At 52.3% G+C, this 24,147-nt stretch overlaps 1 protein-coding gene across 2 annotated transcripts in view; it reads right to left on the minus strand.

Moving 5' to 3' along the window:
* Positions 1-6,292: 6,292 nt before the first annotated feature.
* Positions 6,293-24,147, minus strand: part of Btbd9 (BTB domain containing 9) — a 351,427-nt gene continuing 333,572 nt past the window's right edge. For both annotated transcript variants that reach the window (XM_021186356.2, XM_021186357.2), the window contains exons 10-11: positions 16,876-16,954; positions 6,293-9,303 (exon numbers count right to left, since the gene is read on the minus strand). In XM_021186356.2, coding sequence (XP_021042015.1) covers positions 9,106-9,303; positions 16,876-16,954 — 277 coding nt within the window. In that variant the 3' untranslated portion in view covers positions 6,293-9,105. The remainder of the gene's footprint in view (positions 9,304-16,875; positions 16,955-24,147) is intronic.

Genomic DNA, 24,147 nt, shown 5'->3' on the forward strand with positions numbered 1-24,147 from the left:
CGGGAGGCTCAGCATGCCGTCTGAGGCAGACGCCCAAGTGTTTGCAGCCCACGGAAACCCCAGAGATGGATCCAGGGTTCATGGGAGTGCGGAGGCTGTCATGCTCTCTGCGGTCTGCCAGCACTTACCTGCCTTCTTGGCCAGAGCCATTGTGGCCAAGAGCCAGAGGTCCCTCCTGGCACACACCAGGGCCAACCCTCACCTTTCCACCTATTTGGGCACAGAGAAAATTCCAGATGAGTGGCTGCTATCCATGGTAGGACATTTGAGTGCGAGCAGGCTCTTTGCAGAGACTTGGTATTGGTGTGGCCACTGCCCCTGGAGTTTTTACATGGTAGTGTGTGTTGTGATGCTCCCAAAAGGGCTCTGACCAAAACCAGAGGAACGACCTGGGGCCCCTCAGGAAGGGCTGGGCTGAAGTGTACTCAGCATAAAGTCCACTCTGGTCGGGATGCTGCTGCCCAGGGAGAGCCTTACCACAGTCCCACCGGAAAAGGGCTCAGGGACAAGGGGACGGGGCCCACTCCAGACAGCAGTTTGAACACATGGGCTAGCAGGCTGCCGGCCATGCCACAAGTCAGCGTCACGGGAGGATGCAGCAGCGTTGCACATGTCTGGAAAATGCCATGTACCTTTCTGCAGGGTTTTTTCTGTCTAGGTATTTGTTAGGATTTAAAAACTGTAATTTGTGAATTATTTTCATTCCTTGTATTCACCTTGGAAGTCACTTAGTTTTATACTCCTATCTTTCTCATTTCATTCTGGTGATTGAACCCAGGTCTCGGTACATACTGGGCCTTGGAGCCCCCTTAACTTCTCTGGAAGAGGCCCTAGTTTTATGAACCTCAGACCATGGTAACTGGAAGAGAGCTACTGGACCCAGGCGGTCTTGGCCACAGTACTTGTCAAGGTGGGGATGGGGGTGGGGTGATGGTTTCCTTAGCATTGCACCCCACACAGGAACCAGTGGGATGACTCCAGCAGGCACACGGATGTTGCTGTTGTGGGTGTCTGGGAATCGGCATGGAGATGCCCCACTTTTAGAACACGTCCCTCCTCTACATCCTTTCTTGGGTCACATAAGGGAATGGAGCCCCAGGCTGTGGATTGGAGCCAGCTTGCCCAGGGCAGGAGCAATGCTTCATAGTTGGTGTGAGCCACTGGCTGCTGGAGGAGGGCACTAAAGCAGATGGCTTGCTGGAGTGACACAGAACAGAGGGGTAGCAGCGGAGACGGAGGGAGAGGGAACAGTGAGGGTAACTACTCCTCGTGTACTGCTAGAATCCTGTGAGGGTGGAAAGAGCACCTACGCAGAAAGAACCGTGTTTCCCATGTGACCCAGTCGCCCCAGAGAACCTAAAGCAGGTGCCTCTGTCAGCAGCCACAGGGAGGCGTCAGCCCCAGCCCCACTCCTGTCCTGTGTCCACACAGGAAGAGTGGCTAAGTGTGAGAATGAGGGATTGGGAGTGGAGTCCAGGCCTCCTTCGTGCAGAGCCAGGGCGCGCTCACCATGTGAGGCACAGCCAGCCTTCAGATTACCTCTTTCAACATTGAAATTCATGTTCTGAGAATTTCAAATCTGGCCACTTTGAAGCCAGCATGCTGGTGACACCGTGGCTCAGAGGTCCCTCAGAACATGCCTCAGACAGGCGGGGAGCGAGCTCTGGCCCACCTCCAGGTTAACCCAGCACCAGCGAGTGTAGCTGAGACAAGCTGTCCTGCCTGACCACAATGCGGGCCCCAGCTCAGGCTTTCAAATAAAGCTGCCACCAGAGAAAGGCCTGTCTCCACTGGACAGAAAAGCAGCTGTCCACACAGAGACCAAGACTGAGTTTAACCCCTCTTAAGAACTGAAATCAGAAGAGAAGGGCTCTTCTCAGGAGTATGGCCAACAAAAACCGGAGCCCACAAGTGGGGCATGCGTGGTAAAGGGCGGCCACTAAGGTGAGCTAGGGTGGGGCAGGATGCTGAGATGTCCCTGATGGAAAAGGGCCAGCAGGTGAGATGATAGGGAATAGAAACCAAAGCCACAGCGATGCCCTAGCTCACCTGTTAGACCGCTGTTTAACAGAGCCAAACCTCAACCACTCGGAGGGAGCACCAGCAGCCATTGTGAAGGAAAACCCTGAAGACAGACCTGTCACCAGCAATCCAGAACTGAAACTGAATCCAAGAGACACTTGCACTGCTGTGTGGCACATCTGTTCCCAACAGCCCAGACACCAGCTGGTGTCCCTCTACCATTCTAGATGAATGTGCAGAGTTTGTCTCCATAGTGGCATGGTAACCATTACTAAAAGGCTTAAGTCATGTCCCTGTGGCAACATCGATGGACTTGGGGGACATAAGGCCAAGTGAGATGAGCCAGGCATAGAGATAAATACCTCGTGACTTCATGAAGCTGTAAGAGATGGATAACTTCCTCTCACGGATTTGGGAGTGGAGTATGACGGAGAGCTGAGGACAGGCTGTGGGTGGGTGGTAGGTTGTCCCGCTTACTCTCTCCATTGGAGGGCTTCCTAAGTTCTGATAGCCATAACAGTCAGTACTAGGCCAGTGACATTAGTCTAAAATTCTTCAACATAGTCTCAAGCAGATTTTCAGGATAAGCACCGTATTCTGCCAAAACTGTAATGAACGGCCGGTGGACATTTGCTGCTAACTGTCCTCTGCATTGGGATGGGACCATCCACACTGCTCAGCATGGTCAAGTCTGTCACAGCAATACTCTAGAACCTGACATCAGCTTCTCACGGTTGTGCTCAAAGAGACACCATGACTAAGGCAACCTCTAAAAGAGAGCATTTAATTGGGGGCTTGTTCATAGTTTCAGAGGTCCAGCCATGTCCATCATGGAAGCTTGGCATCAGGCAGGCATGGTGCTAGGGAAGTAGCTGAATGCTTACATCCTGATCCATCGGTCAGAGGTAGAGACTGGGACTGAGAAGGGCTTTTGAAATCTCAAAGCGCACCCCCAGTGACACACCAACAAGGCCAGATTTCCTAATCCTCAAATATAAGCCTATGAGGGTGGGGCGCGCCAACAACCACAGGTGAGTTCTATGTCCCAACATGTGGTAGACAGTAATCAACCACCCAGGGTACCATTTCAAACCCTGCGTTTGAACGTTCCCATAGCACGTGATGTTTAGGGTAAGCATAATGCTCTGGCTCCAGCTGATCTGGTGCAGGGCTTAGCTCTCTTGCTGCCTCATTCTTTCTGGGCATCTGAAACCTGGCCTGCCTAGGGTCGACTCTCCTCAGGTGGTGAGGTTATAATCCATGGGGACATGGGACACCAACTCACCTGCTCTGGCCTCTGCTGTGGATGAGCTTTAAGGCTGATGTCGATCTTTCAGGAACAAAATGGATGCCTTGCCTGACTGCAGCTGCAGCTTGCACTCCTACAGATAACTGGGTCTGGGCGGAAACGTGTCAAGACGCGGTGATCACTTCCTGCACACTGGAACACTCCATCTGCTGATATGGAGGCGGGCAGTGTCCTCATCTGAGCATGAGTAACCCGGGAACTTCCCTCCATGGGAACTGGACCACTTTGTGATAGCGTTTGCTGGGGCCTTCCTCTCGCTCATCCAGGGGCCCCTGGGCAGTCTTTGCTCTGAGCTACAAGCAACAAATCCTGATGCAGGGTGCATCCCCCATTGAACTCAGAGCCTCCTGGTGGTCCCTTCTTGTCCCCTAGAGTGACATCTGGAGGTATGACCATGCAGCTGGTCCCTTCTCAGAACTGATCCTGGCTCCCACTTTGGGGACTCAGAGCTTTGCTGTGGGAGTCTGCCTGCACCTAGCACTCACTGTAGGCCGATCTTCCGAGAAGTGAACAGGAAGTATGATACCTGAGCACAAGTTCCTGAGGGGTGCACTGACTGGGGACACATCCACCTGACTCACATTGAGGTGCGCTGTGACCGTGTTCATCCACAGTTCAGCAAGCATTCTAGCTGACCCTTGGCACCAGCACACAGACTGGAGAAAAGACCCAGGGGCAGTGCCTGGAGTGGTGGCAGTGTGGAGAGATGAGGCAAGACACACAGTTGCCAGCTCCTAGCTTGTCACAAAGATATAGAGTCCACTCTGAATGACAAGGGAGTGAACCTACTATGTTCAAAGTGACAGGCAACATGGTATCAGACCACAGGATGGCTAGAGAAGGGCTGCTGGGCCAGGCTGTGACCTCATGATACAGGAAATGAATTCTGCACAGGCAGCTGTGTGCTGATGGTGGGGGATCGAGCCCACAGAGTCCCCATGGCAGACACAGGGTTGGGAACCCTGGGGGGCCTGCAGGGAGGGGCTAGGCTTGGGGAACAGAAGGCACAAACTCGGGTATTGAAGACACTGCTTTATTTCTATGCTGAGCCCGTCGTGACCTTGCACACACATGAACTAAGGGTCACAACACAGCTTGCTAAACAAAGATGCCACACCACCTCAGGAACACATTACAAACACTGCCCTAGATGCTTCCTTAGGGAGCCATATCCAGGGTGAGCATAACCCACACCATGGGGGGGGGGGTCACTCACAATCTTCGGAGGCCCACAAATGGAGGGGAACTGACTACTATCTCTGGAAGATCCAGTCTATATAGGTTTAGTCAGAGCAGCTCACAGACACTGTGCATCACCACCCACGGGGAGCGGTCACCTGCTTCCACTGCAAAGGCGCACCCCAGGACGGTTACCATTCCGGGTGCTGGGGATGGGTGTGGAGATGTCGCTTAAGGACATCAGCCCCAAGCCAGTCAAGGAACTTCCTGGCGCTCTCTCGGGCTCACATGGTGTCCTAGAAGGTCACTTTTAGAAGGCCATCCTGAAATCCAGAGCTGCCCTAGCCTGGGTTCCCAATCCCCAGTAATCCTGGCTGAGAGTCCCTCCATTCTTGCCCAACTATGGCCTGAAGCTACTTTTAGAGGGACTATTTCTGTGACTGCGCAACATCAGTACTGTCGCCATGTCAAGCTACAATAGGAGGGTGGAACATAGGCCTGAAGCAGTCCCCGGAGCTTGTAGGGGGGCAGCTCTAACCCCTGGGGCTCAGAGATGGAACCCACTTACAGGCCCTGCACTGGGATTTCCCACAATGGGCTGGGACCCCGCTTTGCATCTCCACTGCCACTGGCTTTCAGAGGTGACATCCTTAGCCCTTGGGAAGAGTGAGAAGCTGGAGATATGGCAGGGATAAGGTGTATGGCCCTGGGCCACCACTCCACCTAACTGCCTAGGGCTGTAAATACTCCCCGTGGCAAGTCCTGAGAGGACAGTCATCGTAAATTACAGGGGACACTGTGTCCTTGGCTGAGAGTGGACCTATCTTTCCAGAAGCCCCACTCAGTTTGGCTTCTAGCCCCCAGAGACTGGGAATAGGGTTTGGGTGGGGACAGCAGAGGACCCAGGTCAGGAGTGGTGTGCCAGAGAGGCGACGCGCAGCCTCTGCTAGACTGAAAGCTTACTCTGGAACAAGTAGTCCTGTGCATTTTTCAATGTGAAGGACGAGAGATGGGACAGAGAGGAACAGACACTGGAGGGGTTTGGGGGGATGGGCTCCTTCCCTGCCCTACGGAAGTAAAGTGCTGCCCACACAGGCTCAAAGGCCTCTCACTCACCCAGTGCCAGGGATGCCCAGGCCCTCATCCGGGGGAGAGTTGGGTGCTACCTCAGCCATTTTCCTCTTCTGGAGACCCCAGAACCCTGAGTATGGGGGGCACCCCACCTGGTGGCATAGGGTATTGTAGTGCCTAATGAGCACCCACCTCTTCCTGAGGCTGTTGTCAGGATGAAGCCAATGACCGTGCTGCAAAATAACCAGAGCTTGCCCAGTGCCCACGGCGCCAGCACCTCAGCACTGCTCCAAAACACCATGCGCCGCACAGGAGGACAGGTGATGGGGAAACAACTCGACAAAGCCAAGCTTAATGGGGGAGCTCCTAGGAGGCACAGACCTGCTCTGATTCGTGTTCAAATGCAGAGGGAGGCCTGCAGTCCTGGGCAGGATGGAGCCAGGCCCCACTTTTGACACAGATTTCACCCGTGGTCTGCAGAGGCTGTGATTGCGATTCTGTTACCTTCTGAGTTAGGGTGGAGATTGACTGGTCAGCTGTGTGCTCAGAGCTCTGACAATTGCTGGAGACGGCTTAACTACTAAGCAATTTTTTTCCTTGCACAATTCAAAACTCATTGGTGGGGAGGCGAGAAATCAGTCTAACAAACACGTCCATCTCCTGCAGAAAAGAATTTCTTTTCCCAGTGCTTCTAGGAATGAAACACTTGTATTTGTCAGGAATCAACACTTCATTTAATAAGAATGGAAAAGTGACAGCTGGAAGAGCTATTGAGAAGGACCCACATCATCTACCATGGGCTTGCAGCCCCACCAAGATCAGAAGTAGTACCAAGGGTTTAGGAAACTCTGAGCCTAAGCGCAAGAATATCTCTGTGGCTGCTTAAAGCTGCTATGCAGAGAGCAGCTCCCCTCCAACCCACCCCACAGCCCAACCTGTCCAGCATCCCAATTGTTCCCAGGGAGTCCCTATGGGTGAGACTGAACACTTCTCAAAGCCCCAGTGATGACGTCTGCCATCCTAGAGAACATGATCAAAGGGCAGGAGGCTCTGCACCTAGAAGCAGGTACCATTCCACAGGTAGCATGAGCCTTCAGGTGGGAGCCACACTCTCCAAGCTGAGCCCACAATGGTCACATTCACAGTTACCTTTAGGGGCAAGGGCAGGGCTGGGGGAGCAACAGTTCACACTGCTTCAGCCCCCCATAGTTTGACTGTGGCCCTTCCTGGCACCCAAAGGGCCTTAGAGTCAGCATCACCCTGTATGGTGCATGGGGTCCCCCAGTTCAACCCTGCATGACTGTTAGCGCTTCTGCTCAGCTCAGCACCTTGAGTTACTTGCAGTCTGTTGGCTCGGGATAATCCTGCAGGGGACAAGGCAGGCTCTAGCTCATCGCTGTCCCCTGGAGACATGGACCTCACCTTAGATGTTGCAAGGACACCCTTGGCTGTGACATCTAGGCACATCCCATGCCCAGCAGCCAACGGTAGGTACACTCCTGTGTCTAGTGGGAGGTAAGCGTCCTCCTGCATCCTGAGCAGGTGTCAATCCAAGAAAGGCGTCGTCCCATGGATAGCCTTGGAATCAGCCCAGGTGACCAAGGGCTTGCCATGCTTCTCTGAACGGACCCCCATTCCCCACTTCCGGCAACAGTGACTTTGCTGTTCCATCTCCCGAGTATCTGAGGGCATCATGGCAGCGTGCACATTGACGGTAACCAGCTCTAAGGTCTTACAACCTGAATGCACAGTCACTGGGGGTCTGAAGGCAGAAAGGAAGCCACAAGGTGTGGGTCTCTGATGATGGTCTGGGCTAGCCAGATGGGAAATGAGACTGCAGAGAGGACTGAGTGCCCAGCACCTAGCATGATATGTGTGTGTGGTGACGTTTTGGGGTAGACACCAGGGACTTCTTGCCAGCTCAGACCCACTGCCCCAGGAAGCTGCTGAACTCCAGACCTGGGTCTGCATCTCGTCTTCTGTCTTTACAAAAATGTTTTGTGGCAGCGTGTGCTATCTCATACCCATAAGCTCAGAACTCGGGGTGGTAACATAGGAGGACTGCCATGAGTGTGGCTAACCTGGAGGAGGATTTACCTTAAGCAAATGACCAACAAAACTAACAAGCTCTCACACTTATCTTCCAAAAGCAGCAAACTCCATCATCCACAGGACTGGGGTTCCTAATGCGCTGGCAGGGAGTATTGCTTGCTAGAGACACTGGCAACTCCAGGCTGGGCACTGCCCCACACACAATAGCTACACGCTGGCTACATCCATGGAAACCTCCCTACCAAAGGCAGCCACACCACACAGCAAAATGAAGCCAGAGGTTCAGACTGCTGACTCGTCTCCCTGGGCAGCAGCTCTGCCACCCTAAGCCTGAACTCACAGGAAGATGGCTTCCACTGCAGCGGAGGCCTTTTCCATGTGGACCAGCCATTCCAATGAGAACTCAGAAAGCTGGCTGACCGACTAGCCTTGTCCTCCTCTGAACATGCTAACAGGACATGGGGCCTTGGGATGGTGCTTAGAGGTGCAGAGGCTGGAGCTGTTCATAGAAGCCACAGGAGGGACAGAGGAGCCGGGTGGAGCTGCAGTGGTCAAAACTGGAAGTGCCCAAGACCTGCTCTGAGCTATGCCAGGTGGGAGACTCGCAGTCCATCCCAGGCCTGTGCTCCTGACACACCATCCGTTGGCTGATCAAAGTTCAAGGGCAGCTGAACCACGAGGCCCAGAAGCATCAGCCTTGAGCTGGGCAAGTGTCTGTTGACATGGGCTTCGGGGTCGTTTCTCAGCAGCTGGCGCGGTAACTGCTTGCACGCCACCTCCCAGGTAACCGTCAGGAAGAGGCTAACAGAGCGGCCGGCACTCTGGTCGGTAGTGATTCCGGTGTCCACAGATTGATCTGCACAGTGTGTGTCTCGCTGAACTCAAGGATTTTCCTTGGCAGGCCGGTGCCACAATGGGCTACATCTGGTCTCTTTTAGGAGGGACAAGCTTTTGCTCTGCCCGCGGGCAAGCACTGGAGACTGAGGAAGACCTTTGTAGAGGGCCAGAGCAATCCACAAGCCTTCACCACCCTGACTTAGCTGGTGTAGAAAACCTGCAGAACTACAAACCATACGTAGCGAGCCGCAACAGGGACACCCTGGGTCTGGGGCCTCCAGGCTGGAGGGGCTGGGCTCTCTTCTGGTTTTGTCAAGGCCTGGGGTACCTTCTTCTTCTTCTTTTTTTTTTTTTTTAAATTCATGCCAGCTTGGGCCTGTTTGTAGATTCCTTCAGCGCTGGTACCTGGGTTAGATTAGAGGTAGGGATTGATGGTAGGCTTGAAGAATCAAGACCCTCTTCCTCCCCCTGGAGACTGCCTGAGGAGTTGGGGGAACACAGGCACCTTTCTGTCCCCGGATGGAAAAAACCTGGTTGGGGTGAGTTCTGCAGCCAGACCTGTTCCTCCCAGGGACAGGGGAGGACACAGCTCTCCATCCAGGCCCACCCGAGTCACACTACATCCTCTGCCTGCTTTATTGGCTCTGTTGGTTGGGTGAGCGTGAGTTGGGGCCCGGACTCGGTGGCAGTGAGCTGGCGCTGGGTGCCCGTGGTGCGTGAGGGTCGAGCTGCTGATTGGGGGTGCTGAGGTCCCCTGTCCCTGGCTCCTCACTGCTGTCCTCCTTCTGGTTGCTCTGCTGCTCCGGACACTCAAAGTGGACACAGTGGAACACCTGGGAGAGAAAGGAGAAGCCAGTGAGAGGCCGTGCTGTTGCTTAGCTTTGGGAACTAAAGGCTGAGAGAGAGAGAGAGAGAGAGAGAGAGAGAGAGAGAGAATGAGAGGGTGTGAGAGTGTGCATGGGCATGCATGCACAGGAGATCTGGGGGCTGAGGCAGGGCCTGAACTGGAGCTGGAGTCAGAGACTTCCAGACACAGCCAACTCCTGAAAACCAAACTGCTAGAAAATGAAGAAACACAAGTATGTGTGACAAACTCAAACGCCGTCTAGAGAAAGCTGGTGACAAACCTTTAAACCTTTGGGCACCACGAGGTGAAGCAGCAGTCAGTCGGAAGGAATTGGTTTTAAAGAACACTGAAGAAAAGCAGCTGCAGCCGCGGATGGACGCAGTGACAGGTGCTGCGGAGAGCACAGGCCTGCAGTGGCCCTTGGCCTCCAAGCAGCCCTTGCCTGGCCCTCCCACACACGGGTGCCTGCAGAGGCTCATGGGTCCTCTTGGAGATGCTGTTTTTCTCAATGTACAGCAACTGCTGAGTCCCAGTTCTGACCAGTTTGGTCCTAGGGTAGAGCCCAGCAGTTTAGGGCTGGGGAGTGCACTCACCACAGCGAGCAGAGCTGCCTCGCTTACTGGGATGCCTGCCATGTACGGGGTTCTGACAATGGAGCAGTGTCTGCATCCATATCAGGAGCACAGATGCCTAGAGTGAGCCTTACAGAATGCTCCGGAGAACTGGTCCTCACACTACAGAGAAGGCTGCACAGGCCCTAAAGAGCTCAAGGCAGACAGGATGAGTAGCCTTCAGACAGACAGAGGAACCACTGGAGGACATCTAGGTCGGGGTCTGGCCCTAGGATTTCACTGTGGCACCTGCCTTCCACGGGCTCTGGTTACCTCTCTGTGAACACTGTGCCTGGCTCGATCATCCCAGCAGTGTTCCCAGGTCAGGGCAGTCATATGCTGCCATCCCTCGATACCCAGGATGCTTATGAACGCGTGTGAAATGTCCCCATGCGTGCAGCTCCCCAGCTTCACCATACACCGGCAGCCATCCCTTTGACGCCAATCACCTTCCAGTTTGTCCAAGGGCCTCTAGAAGGGTCTGTAGTTGAAGGGCTCTGGTCTCTAAATGAAGGTGCAGCCCTTACACTTGAGGGCAGCCATGCTGGGCCTGACTTTGGGGAGGTGGCCTCCTGTTTCTGCAACTTATATGGAAGTGGTGGGGGGAGCTATTGGCTCGAGCAAGTGTGACCCCACAGAGGGCCTTGGAAATGTTCCTGACCCACGTCCTCCGCCCCCTCCCTTTCCTGCCAGGCACTTGTGGGCCTTGTACAGGTGAATGGGTAAGTCCTGCCTTCCCCCTCCCACCAGGCACTTGTGGGCCTTGCACAAGGTGAAATGGGTAAGTCCTGCCTTCTCTTTGCTTTGGAGCTGGTGCCATTCAATTTCTTTCCTCGGAAGCTTCCCCAGACCGCAATACTCCTCGGGAAGGATGTGACCAAAAGTGAATGAGGCGTGCCGGGCAGAGCCATGCTTGTGATTTATGCAAAGCCATTACCATGGTCTCCGCGTCATTTTCCCTTCAACTTTTCAGCAATCGTGTATCCCATTAGCCTGTTTGATTGCTCTGCTCAGGAAGGGGCACCTTCGCTGAACCATCTTCAGCAGCCCAGATCTCTCCCCAGAGAGGAGCCGCCAATTTGCAATGTAGTCATGTATATGGATCGGACCCAGCCTCCCTCACACCCGGTGTCCTTTCTTGTGGCTGCTGTTTATTAGCACAATGGCAGCCTCTCTGGGAGCTGTAATCCTGGTGTCTGAAATGCTCTGGCAGGCCCCTTCTGGGAGCCTGTATGTGCGCTGGCCTGGCACCTTCTGAAATTCTGAGGATTCCTCCATCTTTCAGTTAAACCACATGCTAACTTTTTCAATGTTTGTACAGGAGAAGGTGAAGTGGGAGGGGATGGGGAGTGGAAGGGGAAGGAGAGGGGAGGAGAGGGAAGGAGAGGGACAGTGAGGGGTCCTAGTAGTCCAAGAGCCCACTGTGAACTGCAGCAGAAACTGAGAAAAGGGAATAAATACTGATCAATGACTTGTTTCTCAGCTGAGGAATTTGCACAGAGCACGTTCCTGCCAAGCAGGACAGACAGCATTTCCGATCCACACTTCTGTCCTAGGTACATGTCTTTATAAAACCCAGCCTTCCTCTCACTAGCTGCCCACAGGTAGATGAAGGCTTAAGGACTGTCCCTCCATCCCAGGACTGCACCCATCATGATGTCAGCCATGAGCCAGCCCCATTATAGCAGCCGGTGACCTCTTCTGCTCACCTCGGAGACCTGAAAGCCCACCTCCAGTGACAATACTTCCTCCAACGAGGCCACACCTCCTAATCTTTCCAATCTTTTCAAATACTATAGTTTTCCAGTGACTAATCATTCAAACACAAGTCTTTCGAGGCCATTCTTATTCAGGTCACCACAATGCTATTTTCAAACAAGGGACCACTTAACAGGGAGACATCTGGGAGAGAAGGGTTGGGACAGGGTTTCATGAAGCCCAGAATGGCCTGAAATTTATTACATAGCTGAGGGTGGCCCAGAACTCCTGATCTTTCTGCCTCTACCTTCCAAGTGCTGGGTTTAACTCAGGCGTGCACCTCAGTATGAAGGCACACGTATTATTTTCTATGAGTATTTATTTATCCCTGGGTATGGAATTAAGATTCTGGTGACAGTGCTTAGGCCTGGCACCATCCCTCCTTAGCACAGAGCTACAACCCTACTGTTCGGAAAGTTCTGGGAAACAAGTAACCTTTCCTTAGGTGGAGCTACAATCGGTTTCCTCCTCCTCTTCCTCCTTCTGGTTAATGTGAGTGTGTTTCTGAGTTGCCTCTGACTGGACTGAGAGTCACCTAGGAGACGGGTGTCCTGTGGAGGCATTTCCAGAAGGAAATGCCTGACTGAGCAACGCTGCACCCTGATGATGCACCTGAGTGCACGTGGCCCAGCGACTGCGGCTCAACTGTTCCTTCCGGGAGCTGTTCTTAGCCCTCTGGTCAGAGGACAGGGAGCCTAAGCAAGGTGAGTGGAGGGCGTCTTGTTAGTCTGTGGGGAAACTTCCAAGTCATTTAAAAGCAAAGCAAACACACAGAAAAGAGGGGGGAGAATCCTTGGCCCTAGGGTTTCTGGGATGCCTGAGTCCCCAGTCCTGGCAGATGTGACCTGGCCAGGGCTTACTCCTACAAAGGTCAACAGTAAAGTGACTTGGGGTCACAGAGTGGTGGGGGAAGGTGGCACAGTGTGGCCTGTCTTTTCTTGCCTCCCTGCCACATGCCAGCTGGTTCTCCTGTGGTCCCCTCAGCCTTTCCACAGGCACCTAACCCCCACTGAGTGCCTCGCTGCTGAGGTCTGCTCCCTTCCTGGATCCCACTCTGCACTTCTCCTCCCCCTTCATCTTCTCACAAGCGCCACGTTGCCCTCTCCTCCCAGGACAAGGGGACACAACCTTGAGCAAGACTCCAGCTCTCCCTCCTCCCTCCTCTTCTCACTAGTGATCCCTGAGAGCTGACTCTTGGACTCCTGCACAGACACTGTCCCCACTCACCCTGTGGAGGACTGTGTGTGCCATGCCATGGTCTCCACTCTCAGGAGCTGCAGTGCAGGGCATAGGCCTACTCCTCTGGGACCGCTCCCCAAGTCCAGCTGTCTGTACACCTAGGCCACTGCACACAGTAGTACCCTGTCCACAGTAGCACATGAGCCTGTGTGTGCCAGGGTCGGCTCATGCTGTATCCTCCAGGAGTACCATCTCTCTGCAGGAATAGGGGCTGCAGGCTGGAGCTGTCCATTGCAGGGCGGGGCTATCTTGTTCAGGGAGGGGCTGTCTCCTCTATTTGCTCTGAGTCTGCAGCTACCTGCTGTTTGCTGCAATGGTTGCTGCTGCAGGACACAGAGGGCCTTCTGGGCCCAGATGTCTCCGGGGAGAACCCTGAAGGACAGTCCTGCAGGGGATCAGGGCACCCGCCAGAGGAGGTCTGGGAAATAATTATCTCAGGCCAGCAATGAACATTATTTAGTTTTTCCAGAGTCTGTTTCCCTGGCTTTATTTTTCCACTAAAGCTACATGTTGCTATGGGAACGAGGCGGTACTAGGATCCCAGAGGCACTTGCAGGCCCCTCAGCCTGGAAGGCAGCTCAAGCAGCCAAATGTAGACCCTGCGCTGCTGCTGCTGGCCAGTGAGACCCTCTTGCAGCAAGCTCATAGCTGGTTACCATTCCTGACATGGACACAGAGTGGGATGACCTGCAAGCCCCTCATCTAGATGCTCCCAGGATGCTCAGAGAAACCCTGCCCTTCGGCCATCCCTAGGCATGCCCGCATCAGGACCCACTGCAGATACCCTGTACCCCTGTCCGCCATTTGAAACATGACTTAGAAATAAATGTTACTCGAGTACAGGGCTCTTCAAGAGGGACACTCTGCTAGGCAGAGGCTGTAGCTCCTAGACATGCTCAAGCTCAGCCCCCCACACCCTCCCCTAGCATATTTGTTGCACAACGCAAGCCCATGAGCATATGATGCAGTTACCTGAGGTACACTTTGGCACCTCACTATCTCTCATGATTTTTAGGGAGACACAGCAGTCAGATGTCAGGGGCCACCCTGATTTGATGTAACACTGTCCCTGGCCCGGTCCCAACTCTTAGGAAAGTGACTGTTTACCATCAAGAGGTCATGGTACAGAAGTTCCAAGAGGATGTCTAGGGAGGATCTCCCGGTACACAGTACTTAGCTATATCACAGTTAATGAGAACTATACACACTTAGCCACTACTGAGGTGTGAGAAGAGCTCTCCTGCCTGACCCAAGCCTTCCTACCCAGCAACTCCAGGCTGTTGGAGACAGTGGCTGTCCCCTTCCTTACCTTTGCCTTAGCAGGGTTGTTACATGAAATCTCTCCTGGTCTGTGGCATACGGAAAGAGGATCCTACTAGCTGAGATCCTTGGTGTCCTTTAGCCCACTGTGATGTGCATCCAACATGGATGGGACCACTGTGTTGTCTGCCAGTTCTTCTGTGGATAGGTGGGAACTGGGCCAACAGGGAGGAGAAGCAGGACTTCCTAAAGGACCGCAGAAGGCTGAAGGGAAGCATGCTCAAATGGGTGACTAAGAGACCAGAACCTCTGCAGACAGAGCCAGCTGCCATTGCCCAGAGCTGCCTAGATTTAAGGTAGAGGGGGAATTACCACAGCAGACAGGTGCTAAGCCTCTGGATGAAGAGGGCCTGGCTGGACACAGTCCAGTCATGGGCATAGACCCCCTCCTCAGTATCTGCCCTCTGTTATTCTAAGCCAGCTGGATGTTTGGGGTTAAGGCAGAATCTACCATGGAGGCTGAGACCTTGTTATCTCATGAGCTCTAGGCTGTAGAGACGACAGAGGAGTCGCTACAAGGGGCGTCTCAGCCACATCCATACTGACTAGGGCACCCTGTCCCCATCCTGGCTGCTCACAACCCCACTCTGGCAAAGTAGCAGGGTGCTCATGGTCTCCTTCCTTTTATGAACACAGTGGCTATTTCATGGCCAATAAAAGAACAAGACCCAGGTCCTCCTGTGTATCATGACAACAGCAGCATCAGTACATGCCTGGGGTACAAGAACTCAGCTGAGGGCTGGTGAGATGGCTCAGTGGGTAAGAGCACCCAACTGCTCTTCCAAAGGTCCGGAGTTCAAATCCCAGCAACCACATGGTGGCTCACAACCATCCGTAACAAGATCTGACTCCCTCTTCTGGAGTGTCTGAAGACAACTACAGTGTACTTACATATAATAAATAAATAAATCTTAAAAAAAAAAAAAAAAGAACTCAGCTGAAGGAAACAAGCCCTATAAGAACTGTAAGAATTCCACATCCATATTCCCCCAAATTCGTACAGTGTGACTGGCTCCACCCCTGAGGACCAGCACCAGAAGGCAGGGCCTTTGAGGACACTAGGTTTAGAAGGGATCATGGGGCTAGAGCCCTGTGATTAGTGTCCTCACAGAAAGAGAGGGGGAACCAGAGCTCATGGTAACTCCACTTCCAGGGATATATCCCAAAAAAAAGGCCACTCAAGGGGAGAGAGATGAGCCATCTTCTACCAGGAAGACTGCGTGCACTGCACCCTGGCCCTGAAAGGCTAGCTTCCTGAGGTGAAGCACACATGTATCTGTCTGTTCTGGTGGCATGCAACAGGTTCCCTGGGCTGGCAGATGGTGCCTTCCTAGACATTCATCCCTAGGTTCCTTGCCCTGGCTGTGCCCCATCGTCAGCTGTCCCTCTGGGCTGACCCCAGGAGTTCTGCTCTACAGCTCCAAGCATCCTCCTCCCTTCTCCTTTCACTCTGCCCTGACAGGGACACGGGTACCCCAGAGGGTACCCCAAACTCAGTGGGACAGCAAGGAACATTCTGTCTGGGAGTGAGCTACACCCTCATGTCTCCAGGAAGATGCAGGCTTCCAGGATGACGGTTTAAGGATTCTTCCTTGAAGTCCTGTTTGTCATGTATTCTATGATTGAAGATGTTTTCCAGTTGCTCACCATACCTGCTTAGGACAGAAGGTTCAGACATCTGTAAAAGTGTCAGCGGACTCACTCTTTTGAAATTTTCAGGTTAGTTTTGCAGAAAACATTTGAGGTTCTATTTACAAGCTGTTCTATGTAAGAAATCATTGTGGGTGTGGATCATTAGTATCCTAAATAAGTAAAAAGGCAAAACCAGAACTAAATTGCAACAATATTTCCACTTTTGAAAGTGTTATTTGAAGCTCTCAACACACCTGGATACTTTCTGGAAGAAGGGACATCATGAAAACAACTGTCACATCTGGGCTGGCTCTAGTGGGGTCAGGATGTTCAAATGATGATATGGAGCCCTCTTCCCCAAAGGCAGGAGGAGCCCCTCCTAGCATTCCTCTCATCTGTCTTGTCCTTCCATTCGCTAGCTAACATGTTTTTCCTTCACACGTTGGGGTACTCTGGTTGGGGTACTCTTGCAGGACTCAACAGGATTCCCCACCCTCCGAGACGCCAGGGCAGGAGGCCAGCAAGTGGGTCCCTGGTGTGGGTGCTTATGCCACAGGCTTCCCTTCTATGGTATCACCCACCCGTGGGAACACCAGCACTTCTGACCAGAGCCCAGCACATGCTAGCTACACGCCAAGCACACACTAGCTACATACCAAGTACAGAGGCCCCCGAGGGCTCTGGTAGCTCTGGGCGAAGCAGACATGACAGTTACACAGTGCAAGCATGGCCATTACTTTAGACTTCTCAGAGGTGTAGCTAATGAGGAACGTCAACAGAGCAAGAGAGAGTGCATAAGGACAAGAGTCACCCACACAGACCACAGGGGCCACAGCTCAGCCACCCGCACAGCACACAGGGACAATAGCTCAGTCACTTCCTTTATATGGAGCTGTGGTAACTAAGTGCCACTAGCAGGCAGGGCCAACAGCCCACTTGGGATGCGCTGGTTACCTGGTTGTCAGGAAATGCCACTGTAGTTCTCAGGTGAGCCTTACCTCATTTGCTGTGTTGTGTGTCCCGACGATTCTGATGAAGGACGCAGGCTGTCTTTCAAAAGTGACTGACTGCCAGGACCTGGGAGGAAGCAACAGTTTGCCTGGTTAGCTGGTACAGCTGGCCCTGCTGACGGCGGCTTCTGTACCAGGAGACCCAATCTGCGGAGGGATGGGGTTGGAGATGGGGCAGGGCTTCCCCTACGATGTCACTGAAGGAAGCAGGAAATGCAGTGTCCTATTTGGGCATCTGCCATCTCCCAGAACAGGCACTGTTACTGTCTGTGACTCTGACTTAGGCTGCATAGTCATCAGGAAACAAAGCAAGACTAGACCATGTCTGCCTGGTGACAAGAGTATGTCTGAATGTACATAATCAAGGGTGGTGGGAGTTTTTAGAAGAGATGTTCTTGTCTACGTGTGGGCGGGGCTGGGTGGGCCTGCCTCACTGGGCTGCTGCTGGCATCAGTAGGTAATTCAGTGCATACAGCAAACTTGAGTCAGGGGTAGGGTGTCTGTCCTGGAAGCTGGAGAGGACGTTTTGAAGCAGGGTAGGGGGCAGTGACTGGGTGGAACAGGGTGAAGCAGGTTCTATGCTTGAGCTTGGAGCTGCAGGGCTCACTTCCATGCCAGAGCTGGTCCCCAGGCAGGCAGGTGCACAGCAAGGCTCCAACCTTCACAGCTTGCAGACACAGTCCCACAGTCCTTCAGGACTGCCCAGCTCTGGCAGCCTCCAGTGTTTATTTTCTCTTCCCTCTCCCGTGTGTGTAGTGTTCATGTGCACAGGAAGGTCAGGGGTCTAAGGCCTCTATTGCCGTCCAGTCCACCCTACTGTTGGAGATGTCTTTCGCTAAACCTAGAACTTGCCTTTCAGTGAGACCAGCTAGCGAGTGAACTCCAGACTCTTGCCTGCCTCCCTGCACAGCAGCATGGAGTTAAGGCATGCACTGCTATGCCTGGCTTTTAAGTGGGTGCTAGGACCCAAGCTTGGCTCCTCAGGGTCGCACAGCAAGCACATCACCCAGTGACTGTCACCATCATCCCAGCTGCAACCCAGACAGACAGTCTAAAGACAAGTCCTCCTCCTCTGTCTGGGCTGAACTAGCTCCCCTAGAAGCTACCAGGCATGTAGGCGGAGCCCTGCACCTGCCCTGGCACTCTCCGGCTCATGGGATGTACTATGCCTGCAAGCTCCCGGTCCTGTCTTCTATCATCCATGTGAAGAGCCCATCGTTGCTGCCGTCCCTCCTCCCACTGTGGAAATGCCAGCTGCTGTGAAGCTGTTTCCTGTAATTGTCTAATTACCAAGCGATACTAGCAAAGGAAATATATGTATCTGCAGTTGGTCTTCCCCATTTGGTTTCAGGTGCTCCATCTTCCTTCTCCCCATGCGCCTCCCACTGAGCCGGATTCACTGCTGCCCGGACACCAGTCCTCTTAAGGTCATTAAAAAGTCATTACCATCCTGTGCACAAAGCCTCTGCCTCTGGAAGCAGGTTTTTGAAAACAGAGTAAGAAAAATTACTCTCTCTGTAAAAACACTATTACTCACGTAGAAAGACAACTACCTGCCCTTCCCCCACACACGCCTCTCTGCCCTGCTTCCCAGTGTGTCCATGTGTGGGTGTGGGTGGGGAGTCTCACTTTCCTAAGGGACACTGCATATGAGTAGGAGAAGTCTGCATGGCTGTGGGGTCCCACACATGTGGCTCTGAGCCTAGCATTTAGGGGCTGTGTGAAGCATCAGAACCCTGGCCTCAGCCCTAAAGGAGGTTGGGTACACGTTCCAGCTGGCCGGGATTGGGACACACAACAGCTGTAGCCTTCATTGGGTCTCATTCAGAGGACAGGGTGGGAGGGGTATTTCTAGCCCTGCGCCTCATTGCTCCAGAGACTTTGGACTTAAAGACTGCATGTGAGCCCTCCCAGGCCCCACAGAGCCCAGGATTCCAGGCTTGTAGGCAGGCCCATTGTCAGGCCTGGGCCTCTGCTGGAGCTCCTGAGCAAAAGCCTGTTAAGTGTCCTTGGCAGACAGGTGCCCTCTTCTCTTCATTTCAGCTTCTGCCTGGCCTGGGGCTCTGGGCAGGGCAACGGCTGATCAGGAGGGAGCCAGAGTTTGTAGAGTAATAAGATCAGAAGGTCTCAATTTAATACCAATCCTCCATTACATTGCATTAGTATCTAATCACATTAGACTTCATTTCCACTAACACGGCCTGAGAGTTGAATATATGATCTCATTGCCACCAGAACCAGACACCGATCCAGAGAGCAAAGTGGGAAGACGCCCACTCAGGGCACTCGGGAGATGAGCACCCCACCCCCGCCCCGCCCCAGCTTCCAGAGTGTTCCCTAGACTTTGTCAAAATAACTTCCAGTGAATCCCCAAGAGGAAACGGAGGGTTTGGAATGTCACTCGAGCGAGCCTTGTTTATAACTGCTGTGTGACCTCAGAGGACACTGCTTGGAGTAAGATCTCATAGAAGCAAAAACCCCAGCACCGTGATACCAGACCAGCCGAGGCTGGGCCATTCCCATAGGCTTCATGGCCATGCTGACACACTGCCTGGGCAGCACACCTCAGGAAGGGACACGATGGCTCCCCTAACCAGAACCAGGTTGATGGGCAGCGATTCTTTCAAACCTTCATCTTGGAGAGAAGCTCTAAGTTCTATGGGAAGGTAACAGTCCATCCTCAGGGAAGTTCAAGTTCAGGAAGTGACCGACTCAAAGGCTTCAGGAAATCCCTGAAACTGACCAGATTCGAAGGGTCCCTCTCTCTGAGTGTATAAATCAGAAAGGACTGATCAGAGACACTGACTGGAAGACTCAGCTGTCTGGAAAAGACACTCTCCAGCCTGTTGAGCTGCCCCCTGGCTGTGCAGTGAACTCCAGGTTCCCAGCTCTGCGAGCTGGCAACTACTCTGGGGCTGGTGATGCAGCCATCTGTGAGTCATTTCTGCTCCTGCAGTAACCCCAATAAAACTCATTGGTTCACCATGCTGGCTTTGGTGGTTCCCTGTCCTGGGTGAGGACACATTTGTTACTGCATTATCTAGGCTTGGATGAAGGATCTGAACAGGAGCAATGGGCCAGAAAACAGATGTGTCTTTCACTTGAGATTTATGACCTATCAAAAATCCCAGCCAGGCAGTGGTGGCACACGCCTTTAATCCCAGCACTCAGGAGACAGAGGCAGGCGGATTTCTGAGTTCGAGGACAGCCTGGTCTACAGAGTGAGTTCCAGGACAGCCAGGGCTACACAGGGCTGCTGTCTCAAAACACCAAAAAAAAAAAACAAAACAACAAAACAAGAGAGAGAGAACGATTCTCTGTTGCTTTATTGGAACAGTGAGATGGTTCAGTGGGTAATGATGCTAAGTCTGCAACTCAGGAAGGGGAGAAAGGACTCCTATAAACTCTCTTTTGATTTCTACATGTACAAGGGTGTAAGCAACACATGCATATGCACACACACGAATGCACGAGCACACACAAACACACACACAAGCTTTAGAAAGGAAAGCGATGATGTTTCCAAAGTACTGATTAAACAAGTCAGCAAACAAGAGCTTAAGACAATCTCTCTAAAGCCCCTGCTGAGGAGTGAGGATTACAAACCATCACGGATATCAAGTCGGAGATCTAAGATAGGGCCCAGTGAGAGCCCATCAACAGGAGTGACAAGTGTGGGTCACAGCCACTCTGTCACCTGGCTCCTGACAGAAGCCTCTGGGAGTAAGGCAGTGCTGTGAACCCCATAGAGAGCTGAGGCAGGACAGGATAAGCGAGCTGTGGGGTTTCCTGGCCCCCATTCTCTAAGAGCTCGTATTTTTATGGTGCAACAGGTACCAGCTGATCCCGGTGAAAGGCGAACCATTGGCAAAACACAGCAGTGTGAGGAAGTAAGGGGTGCTGCCCAGATGATACAGATGACTAGGGACTTCCTGCAGAGGCAGCTGAGCTCCCACCCTGTATATGTAATGGAGTCGGTCATGCAGGTCAAAAAGCATCCCAGTAAGAAGCCACCAGGAGGCAGTGATGTGCTGTCCGGGCTGAGTGGCAGGGGTCTCCCAGGGACACAGTAGGCCCTGCCTGGTAACTGTGAACGTGTCCACAGGACCATCTGCAGACAGAACACTTCTAGCTAGCTTTCTCAATGTAAGCTGTTTAAAGGTGAACAATCTGTCAAGCACCAGCAAGAAAAGACTGAACATAAAGGCTGGAAGCAAACAGAGAAGAAAATGACTCAGTGGGTATAGATATGACTTAATCCGTATAACAAAATCGCTATCCTCACAGAAAATAAGGCGTGATTCCCCTGAAATAATAAAATGATACGAAGAGAGCTGTTTTCTTTTTTTTTTTTTTTTTTTTTTTTTTAATATTTTTATTACATAATTTCCTCAATTACATTTCCAATACTATCCCAAAAGTCCCCCATAGCGCCNTTTTTTTTAATATTTTTATTACATAATTTCCTCAATTACATTTCCAATACTATCCCAAAAGTCCCCCATAGCGCCCCCCACTTCCCTACCCACCCAGAGAGCTGTTTTCAAACAAGAAAATACTTCTGCAAATTAAGAACACAAGCTAAAATAAATAATTAAGCGAAAAGGTTAGAAGACTTAAGTGGAGGAAATTTCTCGGGAATAACAGGCAAAGAAAGAGCAGAAAGGAGCAGAACAGGAAAGCCACAAAGCAGTCAGACGCTCCTGTGGGAGAAGAGGAGAGTCCAGCTGGGGAGGCACGGCAGGCAGGCAGGGCCCTCCCTGGCACACAGGATGGAGTTGTTCCCCATAGGCATGTAGTAGGTAAGGAACATTCACACCAAAGCTTGCCAGTGTCGCTGGAGAGGGTGACAGCAGGTCAGCTGCAGATGGAATCAGACATCCTGCGTCACAAGATGGAGGGCCCTTCCTTCCCATGCTCACGGAGTAGCCAGTTCCCAGCCAAACTGCCAGGCGAGTATGACACAGAAGACAGTCACTTGCATTAACATCTTAAACAAGGTACCTCCATAGCATTAGTAAGACGTTAGTGGAGTGCCTTTCCCTGGGATGTTCTACTAAAGGACTCAGCTCCAACAGCACTGAGTTATGGGATCCAGAGCACAGGTCACAGAGCATGGCAGGAGGGGAAGATGAAATGATGGGCAGGAGATGCCCAGGAGCTGCAGTGGGAAGGTTCCCCGGACGCCTAGTAAGACAATTCCGTGCTGTTCCTACAAAAGGCAGGTGAGGAGCCAGGAAAGTACCTTGAAAATACATGGACAATGGACATAAGAAAGTAGGTAGCGTCTACTACTCTGGGAAAAGGACAGGAGGGAAGGTGACCAGTGTGCCCCTGCCCCCCACAGTCACAGGTCCATTAACCCAGGCTCCAGACACAGTGAAGCCATGGCCTAAGGTGGAGGGAGGAAGGGCAACAGTAAATCTGCATGTTCCAAAGCAGGAAGACAGTTGATAATCTTGACAATGGAATTAAGAAAGACCAGAACACTATGAGGACTTTTAAAAAATAATAGTTAATATTTCTGCACATGAGATTTTTTTGCTACATTTACTATCTGTGTGCATGTGTACTGGTGTCTGCAGTAGCCAAAGGAGGGCGTCAGAGCCATTGGAAGTGGAGTTCAGATTGTCTGAGCCACTATGGGGTGACTGAACAGAATCTGGTCCTCTGAGCAGCCACTGCTCCTAACTTCTGAACTGTGTCTCTAGTCTGAATCAATACTTCAGAAATGTGAAAGTGCAGACCAAAAGTAAGGGTTAGAAGGAATGCATGTGTTCACTAATTGTCACTGACCAAGGGTGACACTGGACAGGCTTTAGTGACAGGGAGAAGTGTGACTTGGAGCAGGCCCAGCTAGTTAATTCTGGGCCTCAAGCTAGCAGCTCTGCCTTGCTTGGTGGAGGCTGGGTTGCCACTCTGAGAGCTGTTGGAAGCACCTGGCTAAGGTGCTGGCACCCCCTCCTTGTTCCCCATAAGGGTAGACGAGGCAGCTGGAAGTGGGACCCAGGGAGGCGGGGGCGTGCACATTTATTTCTAAGTCTCTGGAAGATGATGGGCCAGAGGAAGACAAAGTTTTTTATTTTAAAGCTATTTTAAAATGCACCCTCTCTTTAAATACATCATCTTTTCAAAATAAGACTAGGAGAAGAAAAACACTGCCCCTGGGGAGAGCCTGGGGTAAGGGGTGTAAGTAGGGACTGTCATTTCTGGGGGCTCTAACTGAATGTCATAATGTGGACATGAATACATTTGAAAATTTTAAAAACAAAACACAGTAGGCAGAGCCAAGCGCGGCAGTGCAGGCAGCAGTGTCAGGGACCAGGAAGGGCTGGCACATTTATTTACAGCCTTGGAGAGCAGGGTGGAAGGCAAACATGAACCTCTGGAAAAGATTCTTCAAAAGGGGGGAAATAATAAAGGCTGTCCCCTGTCAACTGAGCTTTAGACAGTGACAGTGGTGCCCTCTCCAAGTCGGATGGCACTGAGATGTGATGGGTATTAAGGCTGAGAGGCAGCATGGGGACTCAAGGGGAGGTGTCTGTGACAGTTCTTTATGAGTGTGCCTCTTGTGCTGACCCCACAAGCTGCCTGACAGCCCTCTACACACAAGGCTCTTACTGTCGTCTGGCTGTGTGATGGGCCAAGGACCACATTCATCTCTTTAATCATATCTAAAGATGATCTATGGACCAGCAATGTGAGGGAGAGAGCACTTGCACACTGGGTGAAGCAGGAATCCGCTTGCTTCAGTAGCCCTGCACTAATCTGTGCCTGCTGGCTCTCCAGAGGTAATGCTTACGAGTCCAGCCTCCTCAGCAAGAGCAGCCCACATCTCTCAATCTGGAGAGCTCCAGGCCGGGCATGTCTGACACCATATAACATAGGCCTCATGGGCAGGTCTGGGTCTAACCACAAGTGCTTCTGTTTCGTTTGGCACTTGACCAAATGCAACAGCTATGTCACTGTCCAGACTACCTAGCCATCCTGGCCTCTGTCTGTCCCTGTCTGTATGTTCAACAGCTGTTTGTAAAGAGCCTTGTACCTGCCAGGCTTGGAAAACTGGGATGCATCTGTGGGATTCCAAACCCAAGGCAACAGGACACTGCACTCACCAGGACCTACACTGTCCACTGGAGAAGGCACAGAGCTATTTTGCTCATTTTCTGGGTACTTTAGAAGTTGAGTTAGCATCCATTTGTAAATCAGGAGACATCACATTAACATACAGTTTTTGGTTTCTCTTAAATTCAGGAGATC

Source organism: Mus caroli, chromosome 17 (genome assembly GCF_900094665.2).
Source record: "Mus caroli chromosome 17, CAROLI_EIJ_v1.1, whole genome shotgun sequence".
Taxonomy (NCBI): Eukaryota; Metazoa; Chordata; class Mammalia; order Rodentia; family Muridae; genus Mus; species Mus caroli.